This window comes from Numenius arquata, chromosome 7 (assembly GCF_964106895.1).
Source record: "Numenius arquata chromosome 7, bNumArq3.hap1.1, whole genome shotgun sequence".
NCBI lineage: Eukaryota > Metazoa > Chordata > Aves > Charadriiformes > Scolopacidae > Numenius > Numenius arquata.
Window position 1 is genome coordinate 22,456,138 of NC_133582.1, and position 24,628 is coordinate 22,480,765.

Consider the following 24,628-nt stretch of genomic DNA (forward strand, 5'->3'; position numbering starts at 1 on the left):
AGACCAGAGATTTGCAGCATAATAAAAATAACAATCACACTAATATGTGTTTCGAGTATGTTGGCAACCTGTTGGATTATAGATGTTTAAAGGCTTAAAAAGTGAGTGTCCTCAAAGGGTACATCTGTGTTCTTTTTGAGAGAGGGCCAGAGAGAGAGCCCAAGCACTAGACTCCTGATAAATTATGTTACTTATTTTTCAGCTTATACCCTGCCTCTGTTTTGGGTACTCGCAGAAGCATTTTCTATGATGGTACATGCACACGTTTCTGGAGATAGCTCCTTTCAGAGACCTCTCCCAAAAGGCAGGATGGTTAAGACAACACCATGCTCAGCTCCTTCAAGCTCACAGTTTCCCAGTGTTATCCCCAGACAATTCAAACCTTGAGGCAAGCCCGCATACCCTCCTGCTACACCCAAAAGACGTGACACAATCCTCAATTTTACTTCCGGGAGTACTTTGCAGAGTTAAAGAAAAGACAAAATCAAGGGAGTGTCTCAATGCAGATATCAATATCAAAGAAGAATGTTTTCTGCTGTCTCTCCTCTGCCTTGCCACCTTCACTATAAGAAAAACTTGGATGGGTATGATATGACACAGGCATTTTACAGTACAGCAACAGTATACTGGAAGGCAAAACCTCACTCTGTTGGGCAGTGACACCACCCTTATTGTTTCAGACACTTTGAACTGAAAAAAAAAAAAAACACCAGAGAAGATGGCATTGCCTCAGTGCTGTAAGTCCCACCACAGGAGTCCACTCACAGGAGTCTCAGCTGAGTGCTATGCAGTCTGCACACAGACCCTGTGCCCCAGCTGGAGCTGCACCAAAGCGGTGCAGACAGCAGCCAGTCTACGCAATTTGGCCTTGAATTCAGAGATTGGCCCTTGGCCCTTTCCTATTTAGCAACATAGCCATAGCCAGAGTATCTTTCCCTGCATCGTTAATTACCCAGGTCCCAAGAATGTACTCTATTTTATGAAGACAAGATATTTCCAGTTCTTTAGGCAGCACAGTGCCTCTGCCTCATTAGTGTGGCCCTATTCCATGAGACACTTGATTTATGTCACTGTACAGCTTCCTGTCATTGCTGGCTCTACAGTTCACTTCTTTTAATAACGTTTCATGAAGGCTACTTGCTGATGAGGGAGGGCTCCACCAGTGGTGTGCTGCCCCAGTGTTCTTGTAGCCTTCAGTCCCCGCACCTGATCGTTTCATAAGAACAAATGTCTGGCACTGTGGTTATATGGTGATCGGTGGAGAGGAGCTGTGTTTGCTTCAGGCAACCTCCTGCCAGCGGTACAATGCTTATTTCAAAATTTCGTCTCTCTGCACATTTCATACTAATCGACATCCCTCTGTAGAATAGAGAACTCAGGAACAGTATGCTCTGTAAAGAATGAAAAATTAAAAGAAAAGGCAGAAGTGAAAGAAGGAGTCAAGGTGACATGTTCCCTCACTCTCTTCTCTTTGCCCTACTCCCAAGTGTTCCTTACCTACTTTAAAGCCTCTGCATTTTGTTTCAGGGGTATATTTTAAGATATTATATTCTTCCTTTTTGGAGATTTTGATGCAATTCCTGAGCGTTGAAGCTTTTGAGGTGTGCCTTTTTCCCCATATTTCCTTATTAAATATTAAACTAAGGTCTGGAGTAAGCTCATTACTCCTCTCCTGGGATTCTTTGGATTTAATTTCGCATTTATATAAATAGCAATGCAAATTATATATCTAGTGAATTAGGTGTAGTAATAATGGTGTAATATGCACCGTGCTACTTATTACTGAATGTGCAAATTGAAGTTAATTTACTCAAGAAGAAAATAGTAAAAGAAATCATAATACAGTTGAAGGTAACTGTACTCTGCTGTACCTGAGTGAGCTAGATACTAATTGCAAAAGCTTTACTATCACTACAGATTTCTCTGCTTTTCTTCCACTAAAGCGAAGTGCTCATTTTTCCCCATTTGTAGAATTAATTTCTTTCACAAAAAGTACTATATACTAAAATTGTTGCATACTACTATTGCATGCACCACATTAGAGTAGCAAATCAAGAAGCCAGAAGAAAATGCTGCTATTATCTAGTTTGACCTCCTACATAACACAGGGCATAGAGATTCCCTGAATTAATTCCTGCCAAACTACAGTTAAAAATACATTTAATCTTGATCTTAAAATGTCCTGTGATGGAAAGCTCACCACAATTGTTCTTAAAATTTACCTTCAACTTTCTTCCTTGTCTAAATTTCTAGTTTAGGTTGGAAAAGACCTTTAAGAGCATCAAGTTGAACTGTTAACCTGGCCCTGCCAAGTCCACCATTAACCATGTCCCTAAGTGACACATCTACCTCCACATCCCTGGGCAGCCTGTTCCAATGATTGGTAACCCTTTCAGTGTAAAAATCTTTCCTAATATCCAATCTAAACATACCCTGGTGCAACTTGAGGCCATTTCCTCTTGTCCTATTGCTTGTTCCTTGGGAGAAGAGACCAACCACCACCTCGCTACACTCCCCTTTCAGGTAGTTGTAGAGAGCAATAAGGTCTCCCCTCAACCTCCTTTTCTCCAGGCTGAACAACCCCAGTTCCCTCAGCTGGTCCTCATAAGGCTTGTGCTCCAGACCCCTCACCAGCTTGTTGCCCTTCTCTGAACACGCTCCAGAATCTCAGTGTCTTTCTCGTAGTGAGGAGCCCAAAACTGAAAACAGTATTCAATGTGCAGCCTCACCAGTGTTGAGTACAGGGGGATGATCACTTCCCTAGTCCTGCTGGTTGCATTCTTTCTGATACAAACCAGGATGTTTTGGGCCTCCTTGGCCACCTGGGCACACTGCTGGCTCATATTCAGCCGGCTGTTGACCAGCCTCCCCCATGTCCTTTTCTGACAGGCAGCTTTCCGGCTACTCTTCCCAAGCCTGTAGCGCTGCATGGGGGTTGTTGTGACCGAAGTGCATGACTTGACACTTGGCCTTGTTGAACCTCATACCACTGGCCTCAGCCCATAAATCCAGCCTGTCCAGATCCCTCTCTAGAGCCTTCCTACCCTCAAGCAGGTCAACAGTCCCACCCAACTTGGTGTCATCTGCAAAGTTACTGAGGATGCAGTTGATCCCCTCATCCAGGTTGTTGATAAAGACATTAAACAGAACTGGCCCCAATACTGAGCCCCGGGGAACACCACTTGTGAATGGTCACCAACTGGATTTAATTCCATTCACCACAACACTTTGGGGCTGGCCATCCAGCCAGTTTTTTACCCAGTGAAGTGTATGTCCATTCAAGCCATGAACAGCCAGTTTCTCCAAGAGAATGCTGTGGGAAACAGTGTCAAAGGCTTTACTAAAGTCTAATTAGAAATCATCCACAGCCTTTCCCTCATCCACTAAGCGGGTCACCTTGTCATAGAAGGAGATCAGGTTAGTCAAGCAGGGCCTGCGTTTCATAAATCCATGCTGACAGAGCCTGATGACCTGGTTGTCCTGTATGTGCCACATGATGGCACTCAAGATGATCTGCTCCATAACCTTCCCCAGCACCGAGGTCAGACTGACAGGCCTGTACTTCCACAGATAAAAAATACCTGTAGCATTCTGTCATTAGTAACATTTTGCTTCCTGTTTTTATGATTTGTGTTAAAGTTTAATCTCCTTTGTTTAGATAACCTGCTTAATCTCCTCCCTACTTTGTAAGGTACTTATATTTATAGTTTTCCAATTATTCTCACAATTCTTCTCCAAACCTTCTCCATTTTTTCAAAATAGTTTTTGGTGTGTAAACATAGAGAAATATTTTGAAAAGTAGTATGAGTGGCACCACTGTCAAATACAAAATGTAACATTCTCATTTAGCCTCAGAGTTTCCGTTTAAACAACCACAAAGCACACTATATGTTTAACCTCAGTGTTAAACTGGGAATCCACATCGAGCTAATTATGCACTATGAACCACAGGTCTGGAGTCACTACTCCAACAGCCTCCCATCTGTGAGCCAGGCTTTCCTGACTCTGTTTTCAAACACTTCATTTGCTTGTACTTCAAATAACAAGAGGTCCAGATTGCTCTGAAGGAGTGTCAGTCCTCTAGTCTTTGCATAGTCTAAATTCAGCTGATTTTTAAGGCTGTTGTAGGCATATATAAACTCTGAATCTCCTACTTTGTTCTGCTAGTGTAGCATTAACCTCAAATCACCAGGCTTCAGTAATCTAAAAGTTAGTATCTAGCTGAAACTAGATGGCAATGGGGATTCTTTCCCAGCCGTTGGAAAAAACAGACACTTCTAGAGAGGTTCATCCCAACCTAATTTAGATAACTTAGATGCCTGAAATAGGTGGGAAGATTTGTTAGCTCTATAGGTGTTTGTCTCTCAAGCATTGCAAAGGAGAGCTAGGCAGCATTTGTTTTTGCATTCATGGGGAAAAAGGAAGATAATTATTATTGTCACCTATTTTGTTCATGATTTGGAAGGTTAATATTTCAGAAGCTGCTAGAACAATGCTGAGCAAGTGAAACCTGAGGGCAAAACTGTGGTCTGACATTTCTATCATGGTCATTCCCCTGTGTCACAAAGAATGAAACAACAAGCAAGAATATTTGGCTGTTAAAAGAAACATCAGTGCATTGGTATTCCATTAATGCCTCACTAAGTACAAAGCTTGTTTTGATATTGCCTTGCTGGTTTTGGACATAAGTTTTCGTGACAAAGATGGCGTAACTGGAAAGTATTTCAAAGTTAGTATAGTATACATCACAGTCATTACATTCAAATAACATGTTATGTTAAAGTTAGCTGTAAATGCTGCTGCTAATTCAACATTACAGTATACTTGTGACTAGATTACATCTTTCCACGTGTGATATAGTGGTTGACTAGGGGAAAAATTGAGTTGTTGGAAATAGCACAGGAATTCAACAGATAGATGGTTAATAGAAAATATGTGACCATGATTTTTGCTGCTTAATAGCAGGAAACAGAGTAGTTGACATGCAAAGACAAAAGTTACTATATTAGAATATAGAACTTCCCCATGATAACGTTAGAAACAGTATCAGTATGAAGAAGCCATAGATAATGAAAGCATGCAAAAGGGTGCATGTGAAAGACGTAAATGATGGCCCTAAACTGAAAAAAATATTGTTATCAGGGAAGAACCTCAGTAGTGAAAGACTGTGCCTGACTGAGGCAGCAACACGGACAATGAAGACAACTGCACTACTTAGTGGTCTCAACAAGACCTCAACATCAAGTAAATTGATGTAAGAATGAAGAAAAAAATATGCCATCATTGGGACCTTCATATTTGGTACAGAAAAGTACCAAATACTTAAAAAGAAGGCTAAAAGCAATTTGGAAGGATGTCTCCAAAAGAACACAGAAGAGTGTTAGGATGACTCTGTGAGATTCAAGGATAGTCAGAATAATCAGAATGAGGAACAAAAAGATCCCAAAGTAGGCTTTTGTGCTAGATGCAATCCTCTGGATAAAACAGATATCTTCATTAATCATGCAATTAACATCTCTCTGAATACCAGTAGAGCTTCACATCTGTTTGCTGCCCAGTTGTATAAAGCCTTCCTTCGTGACTGGACCGCTGCATGCTGAAGATCAGAATGAAATTCAGAGGCAAGCACCTCCTAATCAGGCACATATTAAGTATGAAGTCTAACACCTTGTTGTGGAATTATGCCTTTGGTGGTTATTTTGCAGAATTTTCATGAGAAACTTGCGAGCACCCAGGCTTTCTAGGCACATAAACAGCCACCTGCCTCTGCAAATTTGTTGCTTTCATTGCAGAAGAACAGCAGGCCTCTGAAAATGTGAACAGAGGACTGTGAAGGCTGTGAGAGAAAGATCTCCACTCACATGCCCAAGCTGATCTCAGACCTGAGCACACACTTATGTTGTTTCTGATGCCCTGGTTTCCACAGAAAAAAAAATATCTGGGCACATGTGCTAAGCAGGAGCTGAGCTTGTCCCAACCAGGTCCCCAGTCATTCAAGTAAAGGGACCAAGACCACAAGATTACAACAGCTTAACCAAACTGGTCATTTAGACACAATCTGTGGCACTTTTGAAAATGGGATGTTGCTGCCCTAACAAGTTTTGAATGTGAAGTCTGTTGGCATTTTCAACTTTAATTTTAACCTATTTCTTCAGTATTATTAATGTATCTGATCTGCTTCATTTCTTTGGGAAACAGAGACCTGCTTATTGGACCTGTGTCAACTCTGGTTTGTGGACATCTAAGCAAAGGATCTATTTTATTTGGGTAGAAGCCTTGCCAATTGTACCTTTTATCTCTAATAAGGCCTGCTACCACTCCAGTCCCAGTTCACTGAATGTTTGGATGCTGTTTCATTTGTCTTGGCATAAAATATTGGGGGTTTTCAGACTCTGTTTGCTTTTCCTCCATTTTCTATAAATCTAAATTTATTCTGCAATGTCTCTGGCCTTCCGCTGGACTTGCATACCTAATAGGTTATACCTTGTACCATGTGTATGCTTCAGACTTATGTCATTTCAGATTTATGATTTATTGCCTGCTAATACTGTCATACATTTTCCAAGAGCTATGTATCTTCTTGAGCACTCAAAAGAGAGCATTAGTGTTTTACTGCACTAAATATGAGTGAAAAACCAAATAAATCTATGAGTTTATGCAAGTGTAGCTCATCTGTAACAAGAGAAACCTTCACAAAGATAAAGTGGCTTATTTTAAATCTTAGATCAAACAATATATTAATGCATATCTTCAGAGATGTGCTCAGCATTTAACAAAGTAATAAAGCATAATAGGCATGGACTTATTAAAAGACAATTGTTTTCCTCCACAGTGAAGAGTTCCAGGATCTATTCACCTGATTAGCTAGGATTATCAAGAAATTTTATGATTTAATTGAAATTTTCTTAAGTTTGTCTGTGTGGACGAAATAGAACTATCACTTTGCATTCACTGCTACCAAATAGGATAAAATAAATGCCTAAATTGATATGATGTTTATAAAAGACAAAATTTTGTCAAAAGCTCTCAAATCCCACTTTCAAAATTCATTCACACACTTCTCCAGTTTGGTCAATTTAAAAATGGGGCTTCCATGTCAGGTTTACTTTATATAAAATAGTTGTCCACTCTGTCCAATTTTTTTCCTTTATGTAAGTATAAGCGTGGAAGAACTTCTTAACTTTCTGTCTAAATCACAGAGCAGAATTTGGTAAAATGGATTGCTAGTTTCCTGCAAATACACGGCCTATAGAAGTAATCACTTTTCACAGTGATTTGTAACAGCAGGACATACATATTTTTGCTTCAATTATCATCACTGGCACCTTGTCACAGTGGAAGGCCGAAGTCCAATGTAGCTGGTAAGGGCTGGTTGCTAGCTCAAAGCAAGGTTTTTCCACACAGCATCATCAACTGTTTGTCAGATTCTGTCTTCGCTCCTCCTAAAAGAGAGCAATTTCCATATTTACCTGGCAATGCCAAGGTATTTAAGAATTATGTTTGTTGAATATGTTATATTTCAGATGATTAAGATAAGGATTGGATTGAAGTTTTTTACTAGTTATTTGTTAACTTCACAAATTATGCAAAAAGGCATGACCCACAGTGTTCCAGATGTGACATACATGATGGCACAAGGAAAGATGAGGATGCTGAGAGTAACCAGTTGGTGAAAACACCTAGTTTTGTCTATTCTGTAAAGCAGGATAGCTTCAGAAATAAATATCCTAGCTCAATAATATTGTAATTCCTTAGCTACTGACCTGAGAATCACATAAGCATTCCAAATAACTAACTTAACTGCCTAACCCATGAGTTTTGATGAAGTAGAAGGTCTTCATGCTCTACCAATCTACATACCTAGAGATGAGGCCAAATGGTAGTGCATCTTGTGTGTCAGTAGATAATTTAAGGTGTCCATGATTAAAGGAGATTTAACAGACAGCTGTTAGACAGTGTGGATATATCTCCTAATTCCCAGTATTGTCTTATTCACTTTAGATAATATACGCTACTGCTAGGCCACCAGTGAAAAATGAAGGGCAAATCAACATGCCTGTGTACAGCCCAGCACCTGGTCTCTTTTCCATCTGTGCTGGCAATTATTCCCTCCCCTCTGACAACACACTTTATGCCTTCAGGTACTGTTTCATTTTTCTCCAAGGAGTTCTCCAGTGCATTATACTGCAATTAATGTTTTCCATCTTCCTTTGGAACATTCTCCTGATGCTTCCTAGTAGGTACAACTTTGTTGGCTGATGACTGCCATCTTGATGCCTGGATACTTGAAAATAGGTTAAATCATAGAAAACATTCCAGGTGGAAGTTCTTGAATTGGAAACATGATTAGAACTGACCTGCTACAACAGAATTTTTTGTTTCTTCTTCTGAAAGGTCCGACTCAACACTATGCAAACTTTCAAACTTTCCCTAAAGTTCTTACACCTCTTTCATTAACTTTTAAAGATATCAATAGAACTTTGTCCACTTATTGTGGATATATAAGAAACCAAGGGGGGAAAAATCTCATTAAATATGACATATTTTGGCTTTAGATTATGTTCTTGTTGCTATGCAGCTGCACAACTCGGCTGTCTTCAAAGATGGCTGTGCGAGTTGGACTTCATTCCACAGTGTCATATTGCATTCTCTTATGTCTTGCCAATTAAATTATCCTTCCTGCCCTATTCTGCCAAGGCAATAGAACCAGATGAAATTAGGTCATACTTCTCAATTTTGGCACTGAACTGGTAACATAGGAGAACCGAACATCTAAGAATCATTTCTTCTCTGACCCTCAGTTGGATATAACATTGTCTTTCATTTTTCAAAGACTTAGTGCATCTGTTCAAGTCAATAACACCAAATCTCTATCTACCAAAGATTCTCTGTCAGAGCTGAGTCTGAGAATTACAATAAAAAAGACACTATAAACAGTTGGAATACAAACATTGAATATAAACAATTTTAAAAATAAAGCATAACACATTGCTGTTATTCTTCACACAGTACTCTAATAATGGATTAACAATGTAGAAGGGAATATATAGCTGTAGCACTTTTCATGCTTTCCATCAAAAATCTTAAACCAAAAATCATAATGATGACTGGAACCTTACAGTGCCCTGGTGAAACAGGCACTGTTATCTCCATTTTACAGATTTTTTTAAGAAAGGAAAAAAGAAAGAAATTCATTGTGCTGTTTTGAAGCTTGTGTTAGGAAGCACTTGGGCTCTGCATCACAGAAGCAGGAGCTTCTAGAGGTAAGAAAGGCAGAGCATTTTCAGGGACAAGGAAGGAACACAGCTGCTGTACCAGCATGGTGGATATTTTGTGTGCTGCTGCCAAAGCAGAAGGAAAAGGGCTACAGTCTTTTCTCTCACTTCATGCAAGTCCATTGCCAATGTGGAGGTTGGATGGCGATTGTCTTTCTCTGCTGGCACAGAAATTTCCCCTCACCTCTCCTACAGGGGCCAAGGCATCCCAATCTGCCACTGGATGGGTTGCCCTGAGTGACCTGTGCCTGGGACAGGTGACAGAGCTACAGCCTTCACCATGTGTGGCTTAAAACACCCACAAACCTCACATTTTTCATGAAGACTAACATGTCAAAGTACTGCTGTCACTTGTGCTCTTCCTACCAGAGCAGCTTCTGCATCAGCATGTTAAATAGCCTGTTACTGAGACCTAGGGAAGAGATGTGTGCTGGCTACTGAGAGACACACAGAGCTTCAGAGCTTCAAGCTGACAATCACTGCTTTAGAGGATAACGAGAAATGTGCCTGGTTCAGATGAAACATTCAGTTTTAAATGGGCATCTGATGTCTGTCGATGGCAGAGGTCTAATTTAGACTTCCTTGATCACCGTAGCTGGCACACTCCCAGGTACTGCATTATATTAACAAGGTTCATAAACTGTCAGATATAACTCATCCACTTAACTCTCTGCAATGAGGCACAGACTCTGAGGACACGGCCTTTCCGAGAATGTTCTCTCTTAATAATTCGTCATTCCCCCCAAATGCCTCATGTGATATGATGTTACTGGAATCTTCAGCTAAAAGGATCAAGTGGTTTTGGTCACACATAGTGCAGACTTTATTCATACATCTTCTGCCACTGCAGGCGGTGACTGGGACCTTTGCCATCAAACTATTTCCATTCAGGCCAAGGAGATCACTATTTTTCATGCTGAATAAACAAGAGAGTGATACCCTGCCCTTCAGGAGAAGGGCTGGTAAGGGGAAAGGTACCTTTGGCCATGGAATTCAAACTGTCCTTCTGCTTGGTGGCTCTAGAGGATAATCTCTTCATACCAGCCTAGGCTGCATGGTGTGATAGTCCTTTAAACTCTCCAGTGGTTCTCCTTTTGCCGGAAAGGTTTCACAAAGTGCTTTGGCATTTGCTTTTTTGAAGTCTGCTTAGCTGATTTTGCTGAATGGAAAAGGTAGCACTGAAACATATCTTTTATTATAGATTACAAAGGTGGAAAAAGCCTGCAGTAGGCTAATGCTGAGAGGAAAAATAGCATTGAAACATGAGCTGAGTTCAGTTACTTTAACATTAGATGGCACAGGAAGAGGTTTTATTGACCTTGAAACCCCCCTGACACTTGATGCTGTTATATTGTGCATCTAGAGCAAAATGTTTGTGCTAAGCAGTGCATTTGCTAGATGTATGGGTCCTAGGGAGATGTAATGATGTGTAGCACCCCATGCAGACTGCTTTGTGTTTTCACTGAGCTATCTCTCTTTTCTTACCCCTGAGCATGCGCCTGGAGGGAGCTATTTGATTAAGATAAATTCATTCTTCCTAATCTCCCTTACATGCATTGCCAGAGAGAGGGGCTGTCCTGTCAGATACCCCACCTCCCCATCTTGTGCACGGGCACAGACAGCCAGAGAGGACAGGCAAAGCCTCCCCCTGACTTAGTCACCCTCCTGACAGCTCTGTTGCTGATGTCGCTGTCAAAGACAGCTGTCTATTCCTCTGCTATTAGTCCACAATTCCCACTGGGCTTCTGAATGACTATTACTGTGTTTTAATAATCAATCAACATTCAGGTTTTATCATTTCAGGCCCTATTCGTCTAGATTACCCCATCTAGAGCTTTTCTTATGAATGCCTTATTTGGTTTTCTTTTTGTAAGTCAATGTAATGAACTTGACTGTTCAGGTTGCTGAAGAGCTGCTTCAGCTGAGCTGTGCACTTTGCGTACTGTTCATCAGTCTGCCTTGTCAACACCGCCATCACCAGCTATCATAGAGCACTTTGATCAGAAGATTATTAGGCTGTTACACCATGACCACCACCATGAAGCCAGTGTAGTGCCAAAGCTGTCATGTACCGTGAAGCTTCCTGACCCTACAACCACCATCAGAGCCTTCAAATAAACAGCAATTCATCAAAGGGAAAATAAATAGCATCACAGGGAAAGAGTCAGTTTTTACTGGAAAGCCTCTCTCACCTCTGATTAAATGTTCTGGCTCTTGCCACTTATATGACAGCATTGCTCTAGCTTAATCTAACATGTAATGATGGAGAAGAGCAAATTACCTGAGCTTCCTTTCTGAACTTTTACTCTGCACAGTTTTCATGGTTGGCCACAATCCTGAGAATCTGGCAGACACAACATATTACTCCCTTTCTCATCCTCTATTCACTCTCCTCTGAATGTTTCTGTTTCCCGGATTCAAGGGCCCGGTGTTCACACTCACATCATCAAGGTTCACTTGCCATATGGGTGCCTCAACACAGAGGGATGGATTTTCACTGAATAGAAGCATTCATATGTGTTTATTTATCAGGAATTCAGAGTTCTGTTGTACCATCTAAATATTTCCCCCTGTACAATCTGCACAAACTCCAAATATGCAATTTTTTTTTCCTACTGCCCCTCAAAAGAGTGAGTAGCATTGATAATCAACTGTTTCTTCTAATGCAGTCCAATTTAAAATGCCAGGCATTCATTTGGTGGGCTGTAAGCAGTCTGTGGCTTTGTTAGATCTGCAGCATAAAGAACCAATTTTTCTTATCCTAATCCTATGGCTGTCTGGAAAAGGTGACACACAGTTAGACATAGTGATAAGAAAAGCTACTGCTGCCAAAGGCAGTCAGATACCAAAGCCAGATGATTAAACCATTCCAAAGCATTCCCAGAAGACAAGAGGGGAAAAAGGTCCAAAGTTTTTTCCATATAAGTATTCTTGCTATAAAACCTCAGAGCAAAGCCCACATACAGACATATACACTTTTGCTGTAATAATCCATTCCTGTTATTAACAGAATGACCAGGGTGATACATATTTTAAAGATTTTTACTTTAGTTTTCTTGTTCCAACTTCATTCTTTGTTTTGTTGTTTTGTTGTTGCTGAATGGATAGAGGCAGATGGCCCTGTTTTAAAAATAAATGGGATGATTTTTCCCAATCTACACAGCTCTAATGGCTAAATCCCTTTGATGTGAACAACAGTCACTGCACACTGTTGACCCCTGTACAATCAGAGCTCTGTTCTAGCAGGGACAAGTTGGGTTTCAGAGCTGCACCGTGAGAGGAAACAGAGCAATAGCCTTTTCCATTTTCAGTGCCTCCCATAGACTCAGTTTGGATGGAATTAACAAAAAATATGTAACCAAATATATCCTCTAACCCAAATCAAGTGAGAAAATGTAAAGCAGAGACAATTCGACAAAAGCAGAAAAGTGAAAATTAAAATTTCTCTAGTTTTTAAGAGGGTTTGTTTTTTCAGCGCTAATGTCTTCAGCCTGCACTGAGCAATGTGTGCTTGAGCTGCACCCAGTACCTGCTGAATGCAGCTGGTGAAGAATTTCCCCCTGGCTTCCCAGCCCTATCATTGCTCTAAGCTGTGATCTGGGGACCAGCACAGGTCAGCTTGCTGTGCCCTCCCCTCTGTCCCTTCAGATGTGCCTGCTTCAGCTTCCTGAGGGAATCAAGCAGAGTTCCAGCTGGGGCATTTCACCCCAGGAATGTAAAGTTCACCTGAATCTACGAGATGCTCTCCAGTTCAGTTAACACAGAGGTCAGCAATAAGCAATCTCTAGTTCCACCTCGTACAAGATAGTAGCCCCTGTATTTTGGGTTGTCTTTGATGTCTGAAGCAGGAAAAAGGACATCCTACTCTTTAGCTGTGAGATGAAATCATGGAAAAGCGCCAAATACCATGTTGTTATCAAAAGCATAAATCACACTGAAATACATAGGAAGAGGGAAGATTTGTAGAAAGTTTTAGGTCAGATTTTCAGAAAAGTCTCGCTAAACTTTCAGGGAATTTGGGTCAAGCTGGGCGTCTGTAACACAGCTTCAAAACAGGTAAGTATCTCTTGCTTTCTACCATTGTTAAAGGCTTGCACAGCTCTTATCTGACAAGCCACAGTGCTGTGATTTTCAGTGCCCCTGTGGTCTCTTCAATTCATCAGGTGAAAAAGCTTGCCAGGGAAGACGCTAAGGGAACGGCTGCCCTGAACAAGGCAGAAATGCTCTCAAGCGCCCAGCAGCATTTCAAACAAAGGCATTCTAGCAGGTCTTCACGGTGATCTTCAATGCTTATACAAAAAAGAAATCTCCAGAAAATTAGATAGTCCACTGAGAAATAAAGAAAGACTTCATGCTAAGCACCTTCTAGACAGCTGATATAAAAAAGATTATGATGCACTAGTTGAAATAAATGCAATTTTTATCACACTTCTATTTTCCAATGTGTCTAGATTTATCTGTATTTATGATTCATGTTTTTACTGTGCCTGATGAAAAACAAAATCAAAAAACTCTGGGGCAGCCTTCAGCGTAAGAAAGAAAAGAAAAAGAAATTGACAACTACTTAGGCTAAGAAATTATGATTTTGGTTTGGTTTGGTTTTAAATTTCATGATTGCACGCTAGATATTATTGTGGATGTGGCAATTTAATATTGTCTTTCTTTAACAATTATTTTATTGCATAGAATAAACCTACTTGGCCATAGTAATGAATTATTCTTTTCAGACAGCACATAGATAGTTAACTCTGTTAAAGAATGACCAAGGCCACACAGTCTACATTCCCCATCAGGAATCTTGCCTGATATCAATAGTTTTCCCATGCTCCTTTTTGTGATGAAAGATAGTTAAACTTGGAGGAATGACAGATTTCTCATAATATTAAATGTACACACAAATACAAGCCTACCTCGACACAGTAGTTCCTGTGGAACATAGCTGGAGTTTTATATTAAACTCTAGCAATGATATTCGCTCACCAATGCAGCAGTGCTGCAGGCAGTGAAATCATACTTCAAAGGTTTTTTGCAGGGGGCAGCTTTAGAACCCCCATGACGCTGACTTAATTCTATAGATATTGAGAGAAAGGTCTCTGTCTCACCTTTTCTGCTAAATAATGAGTATGATTTTTCTGAGAATCAATACACTGGAAGCTTTCTAGATAGTAATTCTCCAGTTCTTCAGTTGCTCATAATGTATATATATCTCTCCAGCCTCCAAAAATTCAAAGAAACACTATTCCTTAAATGCATAGCGTTACAAAGGCTTTATATGTGCAGCCTCCTGTAAGCTTAAGAAATATGATTAGATTGCACATGGGTGGATATGTAACATCACAGCTTTGCAATATAAAATTCCTGGGGGCAAAATTAACCTCCATGTAATTCTGCATTATTACTGCTTGAACTAGCCCATTTTTTGCTAAGGTCTTATAACCACAGTGTTTGTTGGATCCTGCAAAAACTTAGTCATGAAAAGTAAATACACAAGCCTCAGCTGTTTCAGAAGATACTGTAATATCTTTCCATGGGAAAACACAATAGATTTGTGTTTTTTGAGGCTAAAGTCCTTTTTTCCTGACAAAATCCGGGTATAGAATAAGCCACACTCATTCAGTGAAGCCAAGACCATGTAGTATTTCCATAAACCTTAACTCATCCATCTTCATCTCGAGCCTTCTCCTCACCACCTTATCCCACTCGGATCTTACCCACTTTTAGTTTTTGTTTCTTCATTGTTATCATTCTTTTATTTCAGGTGTCTGGCTTTATAAGGATAACCCTTAATAATTATCTATACAGATATTGCTTTAAAAGAGGGAAAGATGGGGGCTTTGGCCAGGAATGATGGGGTTTCATATAATAGCCTTTTTCCAAAATCTGGTGCTATTTGCAGTGTATGAAAACATTCATCACCATAAAAGAGGTGAGAAAAAAATAGCCAGACAGGATTTTGATCAATACTGATTCTGATTAAGTTTGATCACAGCACTTGACATTTTGAATAAGTCTGGAAGTAAATTCACAGAAAGCTCAGGATCTGCTGAGAGTCTCTAGCAGTGTAACAGGACACTGCTGACTTGGATAAGGAATATTCCGTCTACTTTTTTGTTTGCTTTATGTGGCTATAATTAGGAAATACAACGCATTAACTTAATTCTGTAATTAATCTCATTGCCAAACTTTCAGTAGTGCTGTTATGTTGCTGATTTATTTTAGGATTTTGCTTGTCTTTGTTTTTTCCTTGACAAAAGGAATGATGGTTTTATCGAGGTGTTTATAGAGGGAAAAAAAAACTAAAAAAATTTTAAGTGTTTGAGATCGTTGTATATAAAAATGGCCAACAGATGCCATCAAAGTAACACCCAGGGAGCTGGTGCAGGGATGAGCAATGTGTCACTTTTAGAAAGAGCAATGTTCATTTATACTCTCATATGGACACATCAGGGAAAGTTGTAAAGAGCAGATTTTTTCAAGCTGCAGAAAATGAGGTTCATAAAAACATCCATTCACTAATCACTATATGTATAAATGAGCAGGAGTGTTGTTAACGGTTCCTTCTCCTCTGGAGGCCCATACGACAGCATTAAAATGTGAATGGAACAGATGTAGACACCTAATCTGGACGGGTCTAAGATCCAGAACTGATCTGTTCATTTCACCTATTTCTTTTTATTGCTACATGGATTATAAAAGAAAGCTCAGTTAATTAAAAAAAAAAAGGGGGGGGGGGAGGAGGAGTGTGTGCGATGCAAAGCAACAAGAGTTTTCAAGCTAGCTTTCCTAGTTTTAGACCGATTTTCTGAGACAGTAGTCAGGCTCCTTCTCTTCTTTATCTCTGAGGACTGATTCCCTTCCTTCTCACGTGAGAAAAGAATCATCCTGAGATACTGAATCAGGAAGACTCTGCTCTATGTAATTCTCATCCTGCACTCGGCACTGCTGTGTTTGGAGGCTTCCCAGGAATATATGAAGTGATGTGATTAACCTCTATCATTTGGGTTTGTTGGTTTCTTTCTCTCATCTTCTTCTCCAGGGGTAGGAGTGTGTTCAGTGGAGTGTTTAGTTTGGAATTTATTTTGTTTGTGCTGTACATAGGTACATTGCAGTGTGTTTTTCTTAGAGAAACAAGGTCAAAGCAATGCATCTTGCACTATAACAAAGGTGGCAAATTTTGCGAGAGCCCTTCGTCTGTGTGGGAATTCATTAACTGACATTAATTAGCTGACTGGTCCCCAAGAAATCTCTGCCACAGACATCCGAGTCCACTGGGGAGGAAGAATGTCCCTGGTCTCCATCCCAGGGGTCTCTGTGTTCACCATGGGCTCAGGCCATTGAGCATCCTCAAAGTGAAAACTGATGCCTTCGGTTCTGAACCTCAGCTCTGAGTGTGTGCCGTCTGCTGCTGCTGCAGTTAGAAGATAAATCTTGAATAGCTGTCTCTGGATCAGAATTGATAAATTTCTTCATTAAAGATGAGAAAAACAAAAAAACTAATGTGATGTTCAAATTAAAACAAAATTATTATGTGTACCAAGCAAATAGTTGGATAAATATGGGAGAAGGGGAGGTTTATTTTATGAACTCTGATTATCTCATGGGAAAAAAACTTCCATTTGTATTTAGAACAGAACAATTTCCAGCTTTAAGGCACTCTTTTAATCAGCAAGCTCATCTGATGAAATGCTCTAGGATTTACTTATATATCAAAGGAGTTCCCTAGACATTTAAAGGATGCAACTGAATACAATTAAAAGATCAGTTGTAAGCACAGTTTGTGATACAGTTTGTTTGCTGTGCTTTGTGAGCGGTTTAGTTAATAACATGTGAACGTGGGGTGTTTTAGCAGATAGTAAAGTATTGAACTGTATTACAAGAAAAGCTATACCGTTGCAGTCGCCTAGTAGAGATGCAACTATTCAGCTATCTTGGATCTGATGGTCTGTAAAAAGAGAACAGAAAAACTATTAAGCCAAGGTTCACAACCAAGAATGGAATCATTTATGGACAACCTTTCTGGGCCTAATTTGTTGCTGAATTAAACCTCATGTCATGTCACTGAAGTCAATGGGGTTATGCAGGGCATAAGTGAGAGAAGCAAATTAGCCCTCTGTTTTGAAGCCAAGAAACCAAAAGGAACAGTGATCCAATAAAACAGGGATGAAATGCTGATATTAGCTGAATGCCACTGTTCTTGATACAGTGTGTTCTTTGTGTCCAGTGGTGAATATTTCATCCTTCCCAGGTGTAAAATCTTCCCAGCAGCACTATAAGGCAGATTTATAATAAATGACAAAATTAATGATTTAGTTCTGTTGTAATGCAGCTCCTGGGCTCCTAACAGGAACCTAAGCAGTTAGCAGACAACATCCGTGCCAGTTGCAGTGTGATCTCCAAATCAAGTCTTGATCTCTTCAGAAAAGTCTCAAGGCTGGCCTCTTCTTTTTTCTTTCTTTAGCCATCTCTCACCCTTATAGATGTTAGAAGCTAGTAGCATTTTGTCGGTATGGAGAGCTTTCTACATAGAAAACTGAGAGAAATACAAGGAATACATGTGCAAGAGCTGGAGTAAATTAGACACAGTCACTGCCTCGGGTATGAAGGCACTAGGAAACAAAATAGATTTGTTTGCATTTCATGTATACAGCTAATATTAAGGGCTTGAAGAACCTACAATATTTTAGTGATTGTAGGTGTGCCATGAATTAATGAAAAAAAAAATCCATTTGCACTAACCAATATTCATAACAATACATGGTCTTCTCTGAGATTTCACCCTTTTTACTGTCTCACCCAGTGATTACTTTGTCTGAAATTAAGATCATCATCTCCTTCAGCCGGAGATTATGCATTTTGCACCACGAACACAGAGAGCTCAGTCCTGGCTGAAGCCTTTAAACATTTTTATTATCCGTATAAAGAACTAATTCCCAAAGTCTACAGTTGGGTTTACAGCTCATGAAAAGATCTCTGTGAGGTGACCTGTACAGAATAACACATTTCGACAGCATGGTTCACTTTTCACTACAAAGACATCAAACAGCCTGAATTCTTTTGATGTCCGACCATGCAAACTTCAGTCATGAGCTAAAGGATGAAAAACGGTTTGTTGGCCATCAGTAGAGAAAGTTTTCCAGACCTGCATGTACGGGAAGCCACGTAAAGTGTGCAACATGGGGCTCATGCTGCTGCTCCAGTATTTGTTCTGTTGCTTCTGATGTAACTTCTCAGTGATGACAGAACTTGGAGGGACTAGCAGAGAACTTACATGATACTTAGCCCATGGCATATGTGATATTGACCGTTTGTTCCCTTTTTTCACTTTTTCAGGTGATAATGTAAGATAAGCAATCTACCATGGTACTCAAGAACCACTCCAGATTTTCATTTAATTCAAACCCTGTTGCTTCTGTTTACAATTCACTTCTGGGCGTGCTCTGAGGAGAGGAATGAAGGGAACAAGATTACTGCAGCATGAGGTGCTGAAGTAAACACATCCAGACCTATCCAATGTGCTAGCCATGTCTTGAATGCTAGGGAGCTATTGCAGATACAGAAACAAGTCCCACTAATCCACAGCCCTAATTTCAAGTGATAAAATATCACCATAAACTCAGGTTACAAATGCACTGAATTCATCCTCGATTTAGCTGGCAAGGCTTTGCTGAAAACAGAGTTCTGCTAGAATGTCAGGTTTTATGGGATAAAAAAATCTTATTTTTACAGAAATATTTACATTTTCAGTGGCTAAAAGTCCACCATCCAACCACTCGTTTGGTTTTCAGGTTTTCAATAATTAAAAAGAAGTCAATTCAGTAATGGAAAAATTTTGATCAGTTTTTGGAAGTTTTATTGCAGGGTGGTTTTTTCAAGAAAGATGCAAAATTCCAATGCCACTTTCCAATTAAAATTAACAAACTGTTGTGAAGAATTATCATTACCTCATCAAACAGGGTCTGGTGAATTTTGTTATTTCTGTTTCTGGTGTTGCATTCCTAAAACCAACTCTTGTTTTTCTATTGTATTTGCTTTACATCTAATGCTATTACATTTTGTTTCAGCTGGCGGGCTTCATCTATGCCTGTTATGTTGTGAAATGTATTACTGAAGAAGAGGACAGCTGTAAGTACTAAAGCTTTATTACATTCAAAATGAATTTTTTTTTTTTTTAAATCACCCCTCCACTACGCTGGCTCTTGCTGACTTCAACCTAAATGCCTTACTATACTGTAGCCAGAACATGCTTTCTGTCCATCCTTCTTGATATAAAATTCCAAATGTCTGAAAGACAAAGGAGTCATGAAACCAGCTTAAAAAATGCATACCTCCTTCTTCTGAAAAGATCATTGCAATGTTTTTCCCTCACAGCCTATCTTAAGATGTAAAATAAATTTTAAAAAAAGCAAAAATCCAAATTGGCAAATAAAAGCTTTTTTTTTTTTCTTATTCCAGATTGTTATTAACTATCTTCACAGCAATTGGTTACCACTGAAGGTATAGCTCTTATATATTGATGTGTGTGTTGGCTTGTAAAAGCACTTCTGGCAAAAAAATAGCTTTAGATCGTTGCAGGACCTTCATTTATGAGAGGTGAAACTGTGGAGCTCCTCTTTGTTCCTGCTGCTCCCAGAGTACAATTTCAAGGAGTGAAATGATTTCATATAGATGTACGTTTGTGTTTCTTCTGCTTATTTATATCAATAGAAGCCTGTTGAGCAGAATTTGCTCTTATTACATGTTATGGAGTCAAGCCATTTCATTTTTTCTCTGCTCTAACCTTGATTTTTTAAAAAGGGCCACTGCAGCATTTCAATACATCTTGGGATTCATACTAAAGCACTTTAGAAACAAGTATCAGAACTGCATGTAACTTTGATAAAATATACATGAAACCAAGAGAGAGCTCTGCAACAGGAAGCTAAAGGATTTTTATTTGATTGAGAGCACTGCTAGGGCTGGTGGGGGGTCCTTTGTGTGTTCTCCTGCGTAGAAAATAGCTGCAACCCTATAATCTATTGGCAATACAGTGCGGCTGTGAGCCGTCAAGGGGAGATTTAGTGCCGAAATCAAACCACACTTCAGAGGTCTTTCTGACTATGCTTGTTTCAGTTGTCTTTGTGTTTCTGCAGAGGAGAGGAAGTGATTATAGTAAAAAGAGTTTGGGACAGCTGTGTGGAGCAGGGGTATGTCACAAGTAGGTCTTGTCTTTTTAGGGAAGGACCCAGTCATATGTGTTTTCTCCTACTCTCCTATTAAATGCATTCACTATCCACAGAGCAGGAGGAGAGTGATTCCTTGGCCCCCAAATAAAATTGCGTTTAATATCATTCTGCCCTCTCTTCTCAGGGCTTAAATCTTTTTTTCACTCTTCTGTAATGCTTAGGGCATGATGTAAGTAAGAAGCAAGTAAGGGACTTGTGACTTGGCTCACCAAACAAGTGCAGAAGTCGGAGCACGTTTAAGAGATTTCTCCTGTGGTCTGTAAAGCGGTGTTCCAGACAGCAAAGCGCCACAGCCAATATGGTATTGTTTTCTGCTCACTGTGGTGGGAGCTCCCTGTTGTTCAGAAGCCACAGATCGTCCTGCTGCTTTGAACCTTTTCTTGCCATCGTCTTGCCTGTTTTGAGGCTTTTATTACTCTGCTAGTACGCCTCAGCCAGGCCTCCTTTTCCAGCCAAAGAGCCATCTTATCCATCTGTGAGCATCTCTCTGAGGTACCGGGGCAAATCCCCACCCAGTGCAATGAAGCCAGCACAAGCTCAGGCACAGCAGCTTCACCTCTAGCGGAGTTTGGAAGCGTGGCTGGAAACAAAAAGGAAAAGCATACTTCTGTAGCTGAGTCTTCCCAACACTGTAATAATGCTTAGATCGGATTTGGCCCCTCAAGGTATCGTTAAAACTAAAGCAGCTTTAATTTCTACTGAGAGGCTTCATTTAACAGAGGGTAAGAATGATTCTAGTTCTCCCTCTGCTCAAACATCACTCTGATGTGTGCCAAGTGCTCGCTGTGATAGCCACACGCTGTAGTCTGTACAGATACCCCCTGCTCAGGTTTCAATTTAGATTCTTTTCTTTCAGTTTAGATACGGTTTTTTGCCTTTTCCCTCCATTTTGGCAACACACCCATTTATCATGCTCCTCTAAGAAGAGCTGTATGCCTTATGGATGCCATGTTATGTAGTATTTATACTCCAGAGGATGATGCCTAGGCATAACTTCCTCAGTATGTTCACGGGATGGGATCATCTCATGAAGACCAAGTAAATGCAAAGGAAAAACGCTTCCAGAAAAAGTGGAATATTTCCCAGAGCCATTGCTAGACCTTCCTGCATATGCAAGTCTTTGGTCTTGAGGTCACTCCAGATCCACTAGCTGTGTTTCTCTTCCCATAACCTCCTTTTCCACTTTTTCAGTTCCTCACCCCTGCATGCCGCTACAGAGCAAGCTCTGTGGCACAGAGGCATGAAGACACCCCTCCTGCCCACGGTGTACTCCCTCCCCAAGACTTGGTGAACATCTAGCACAGCAGAAAAAAAACCTTACTCTGCTGCCCACCAACCCCTGCCTAGCATCCATACCTGGCAAGGGGTGAGGCTGAGTTTGTGCTTGTGTGCAGTTTGGCAGCTGGTGTTCCCTCTGTGCGCTAAAGATGTGTCAGGTGTGAAAGATCCTCTGGCAAAACCAGAGTCACCACAAATCAGCTCTCCTACACCACTGCCCTACTTTCCCAGCTTCTGAAGCAGTCCGTGAAGAACAACAGAGGGACACTGCCTTCTCCTTACTCATGTCTATATACACAGACATCACAGGAGAAATCTAGATTTCTCTAGAAATGGCATGGTCCTAGAGGACCACTCATGCCTGCAAAAATGGGATGCCTCACTGCCAGTCACAGAGGACCATAAGGATAACCATATTGGGTCACACCAAAGGGGCATTTAGCCACAAGTCCTGTCTGATGAGGCAGTCAATAGAAAAAGCCTTTCTGATGAGGCAGAGCCAACAGAAAAAGCCTTTTGCATCTCACGATGGATGTCATGAACACCTATAAACTCAATTCCATTTCTTCTGCTTTGCTAATTGGCCACGGGAGCAGCAGCAGTCCAGAAGAGGAGCAAAACCAGCAGAAACACTGAGCCTGGGAGGAGTAGGCAGCAGAAAAAGACTAGACTAGAGAAAAAGTCATGCAACATCCAAGAATGAGACATGGGTATGTTCCAGATTTTAACCAGAGGAACATATCAACACTGCTCCAGAGCAGAGAAGGTGCCTCATCTTCTGTTGGCACAGAGCCTCAGCTGTAGAAACACAGTCAAGTTGCTCTTAAGCTGCTTCAGCTGAATTAGCTTTGCTCTCAGAGTAATTGGAACAAGCTGAAAGAATTACTATTTCACCATTCTTTATGCAGATTTTATTAAGAGAACAAATGAACTGGGGTAGAATTAAGCAAACATTTCACTAAGATTAACCTGCTCTAACCTCACTAAAGGATTAGGAATGGAACAATACAGTGATCAAATCAGGGTCATAACTGTGGCTGAATCAGCAAGTTTAGAGGTTTTAATTACACACCAAATAAATCCAGCAGCAGGCCCCCTAAATCAAAGCGCAAGTCTGCACTACCTTTCAGGAGAACAATCTGCCTTGTGTTAATTCTGCATCAAGGATTAAAGAGGAAGCTGCTTTCCGTCCTGGTACAGTCCCAAGCAGCACTCCGACGCTGGGCACACCAGAACCAAACTGCAGCACCCGTCTCCAAGGGTCAGACAAGGGTGGCTTCCTTTGTGGGTGGGCTGTCACTCCCAAAGGTTCCTTCTGCATCCCGTTCCCTATGGCTGCATAGGGAGGAGGAACTCTGAGGCTTGGAGCACCTCAGATCTCCATCTGGGAAAGATAAGGCAGGTCATGTGCCCAGAAGGGCTGCTGCCGACTCAACTCTCTCCTCTTCACTGTTGCCACTGTTATGCCTAAGTCATTGTGATTCTTACCTCATTAGCATTATTAGCTGCAGCAATTAAAAATAAAGCATGAAAATGTCAGCAACGATCATTACTTGGAGGCATTCAACGGCTGTAAACTTATTGGAGCTCCTCATTTGTTTTCCAAAATCGTATTAGGCCTGCATTTTTCAAAGGCTGCACATTATTTTTAATAACATTGAAATGTTTGTTTAATGTGCATTTCTTCACTAGCAATTTGGCTGCCTGCTATAAGCTGTTACTGCCTTACTAAAAGAAAATTCAATGTATTTTTGAAAATGCTATTAAATATACAGATATTTTGTGGAAAACCCTGGAATGTAAGCAATAAAGCAGCATCCTCCTGGGGCTTTTTGTCTGTAAGCAATTATAAAAGAAACCTGGGTTACTGAAGTGGCAATTCTGCACTCACCTTGCAGATTCTGTTGAGGGAAAGGGGACCGGCTTGTTATTAGAGAGACAGCTTTGGCTGGGAAGGAACCCCAGCCTAGAGAAAATCACCAATCCAGTTTGTGTCCCACAGTGAAATCCCAATCCAGAAGGCTCCCTTGTAGATGCAGACAGGGGTAAGAAACAGCATTTACCTACCATAACACAATGCCAAGGCAATAAGAGAATATGGCCTGTTTGACTGTTTCCTGAGTCCGATGAGGTACAACCCTTGCACTATCTCCCACTAGCAGGAATCTAACTCGTACGTACACTATCTTCTTTTCTCCTGGCAATGTTTCTAGATAAACTGCAAAGCAAAAGATATTGCAACTGGGTTAAATAGATTTTTGCTGCATATTCCCCTGAGCCCAGCTTTTGGGGATGTCTGGCACAGCAGCAAAGCTCTAGATAACCCTTTAAAATTATTTCACACCCCCCATAAAATCTTGAATTCAAGATTCTATTTGAATTACTGAAAATGTTCAGGAAGGCAATACCCTAGATAGGGAGATATCTACTGGTGAGCAATACAGCGTAGCAATTATATGCCAATAACCTCAGTGCCAAACAACAATCCACTCTGGTAGGCCTGACCTGGGAAGTACGGAGATGATGACAAAGATTTTCTTTTAAAAGGCAATATTAAATTCATTAGTTGTGAGAGATATGAAATTTTGACAAGCCTATGGGATAGGTAGAAAAGCCTTTTATTTTTAGCCTGTTACAGGCTGCCTTCCACCTCTGGGCAGGTTATTTAACCTCTCTATACTTCTGTTTCCCATATTTAAAATGGGAAATAATGACAGAGACAAACTCACAGGCGTGTTGCTCCATAACTTTGAGCTTCTGGGATGAAAGGCACTATTGAAGTGCAGAATATGCTCAGGTATCACTTTATTTCTGTGCCAAGTGCTGTTCACCATCTGCTTAGTGAGACATTAC

At 40.5% G+C, this 24,628-nt stretch overlaps 1 protein-coding gene across 1 annotated transcript in view; it reads left to right on the forward strand.

Moving 5' to 3' along the window:
- Positions 1 to 24,628, forward strand: part of NKAIN2 (sodium/potassium transporting ATPase interacting 2) — a 75,559-nt gene that overhangs the window by 38,078 nt on the left and 12,853 nt on the right. The window contains exon 2 of the mRNA XM_074150477.1: positions 19,337 to 19,397. Coding sequence (XP_074006578.1) covers positions 19,337 to 19,397 — 61 coding nt within the window. The remainder of the gene's footprint in view (positions 1 to 19,336; positions 19,398 to 24,628) is intronic.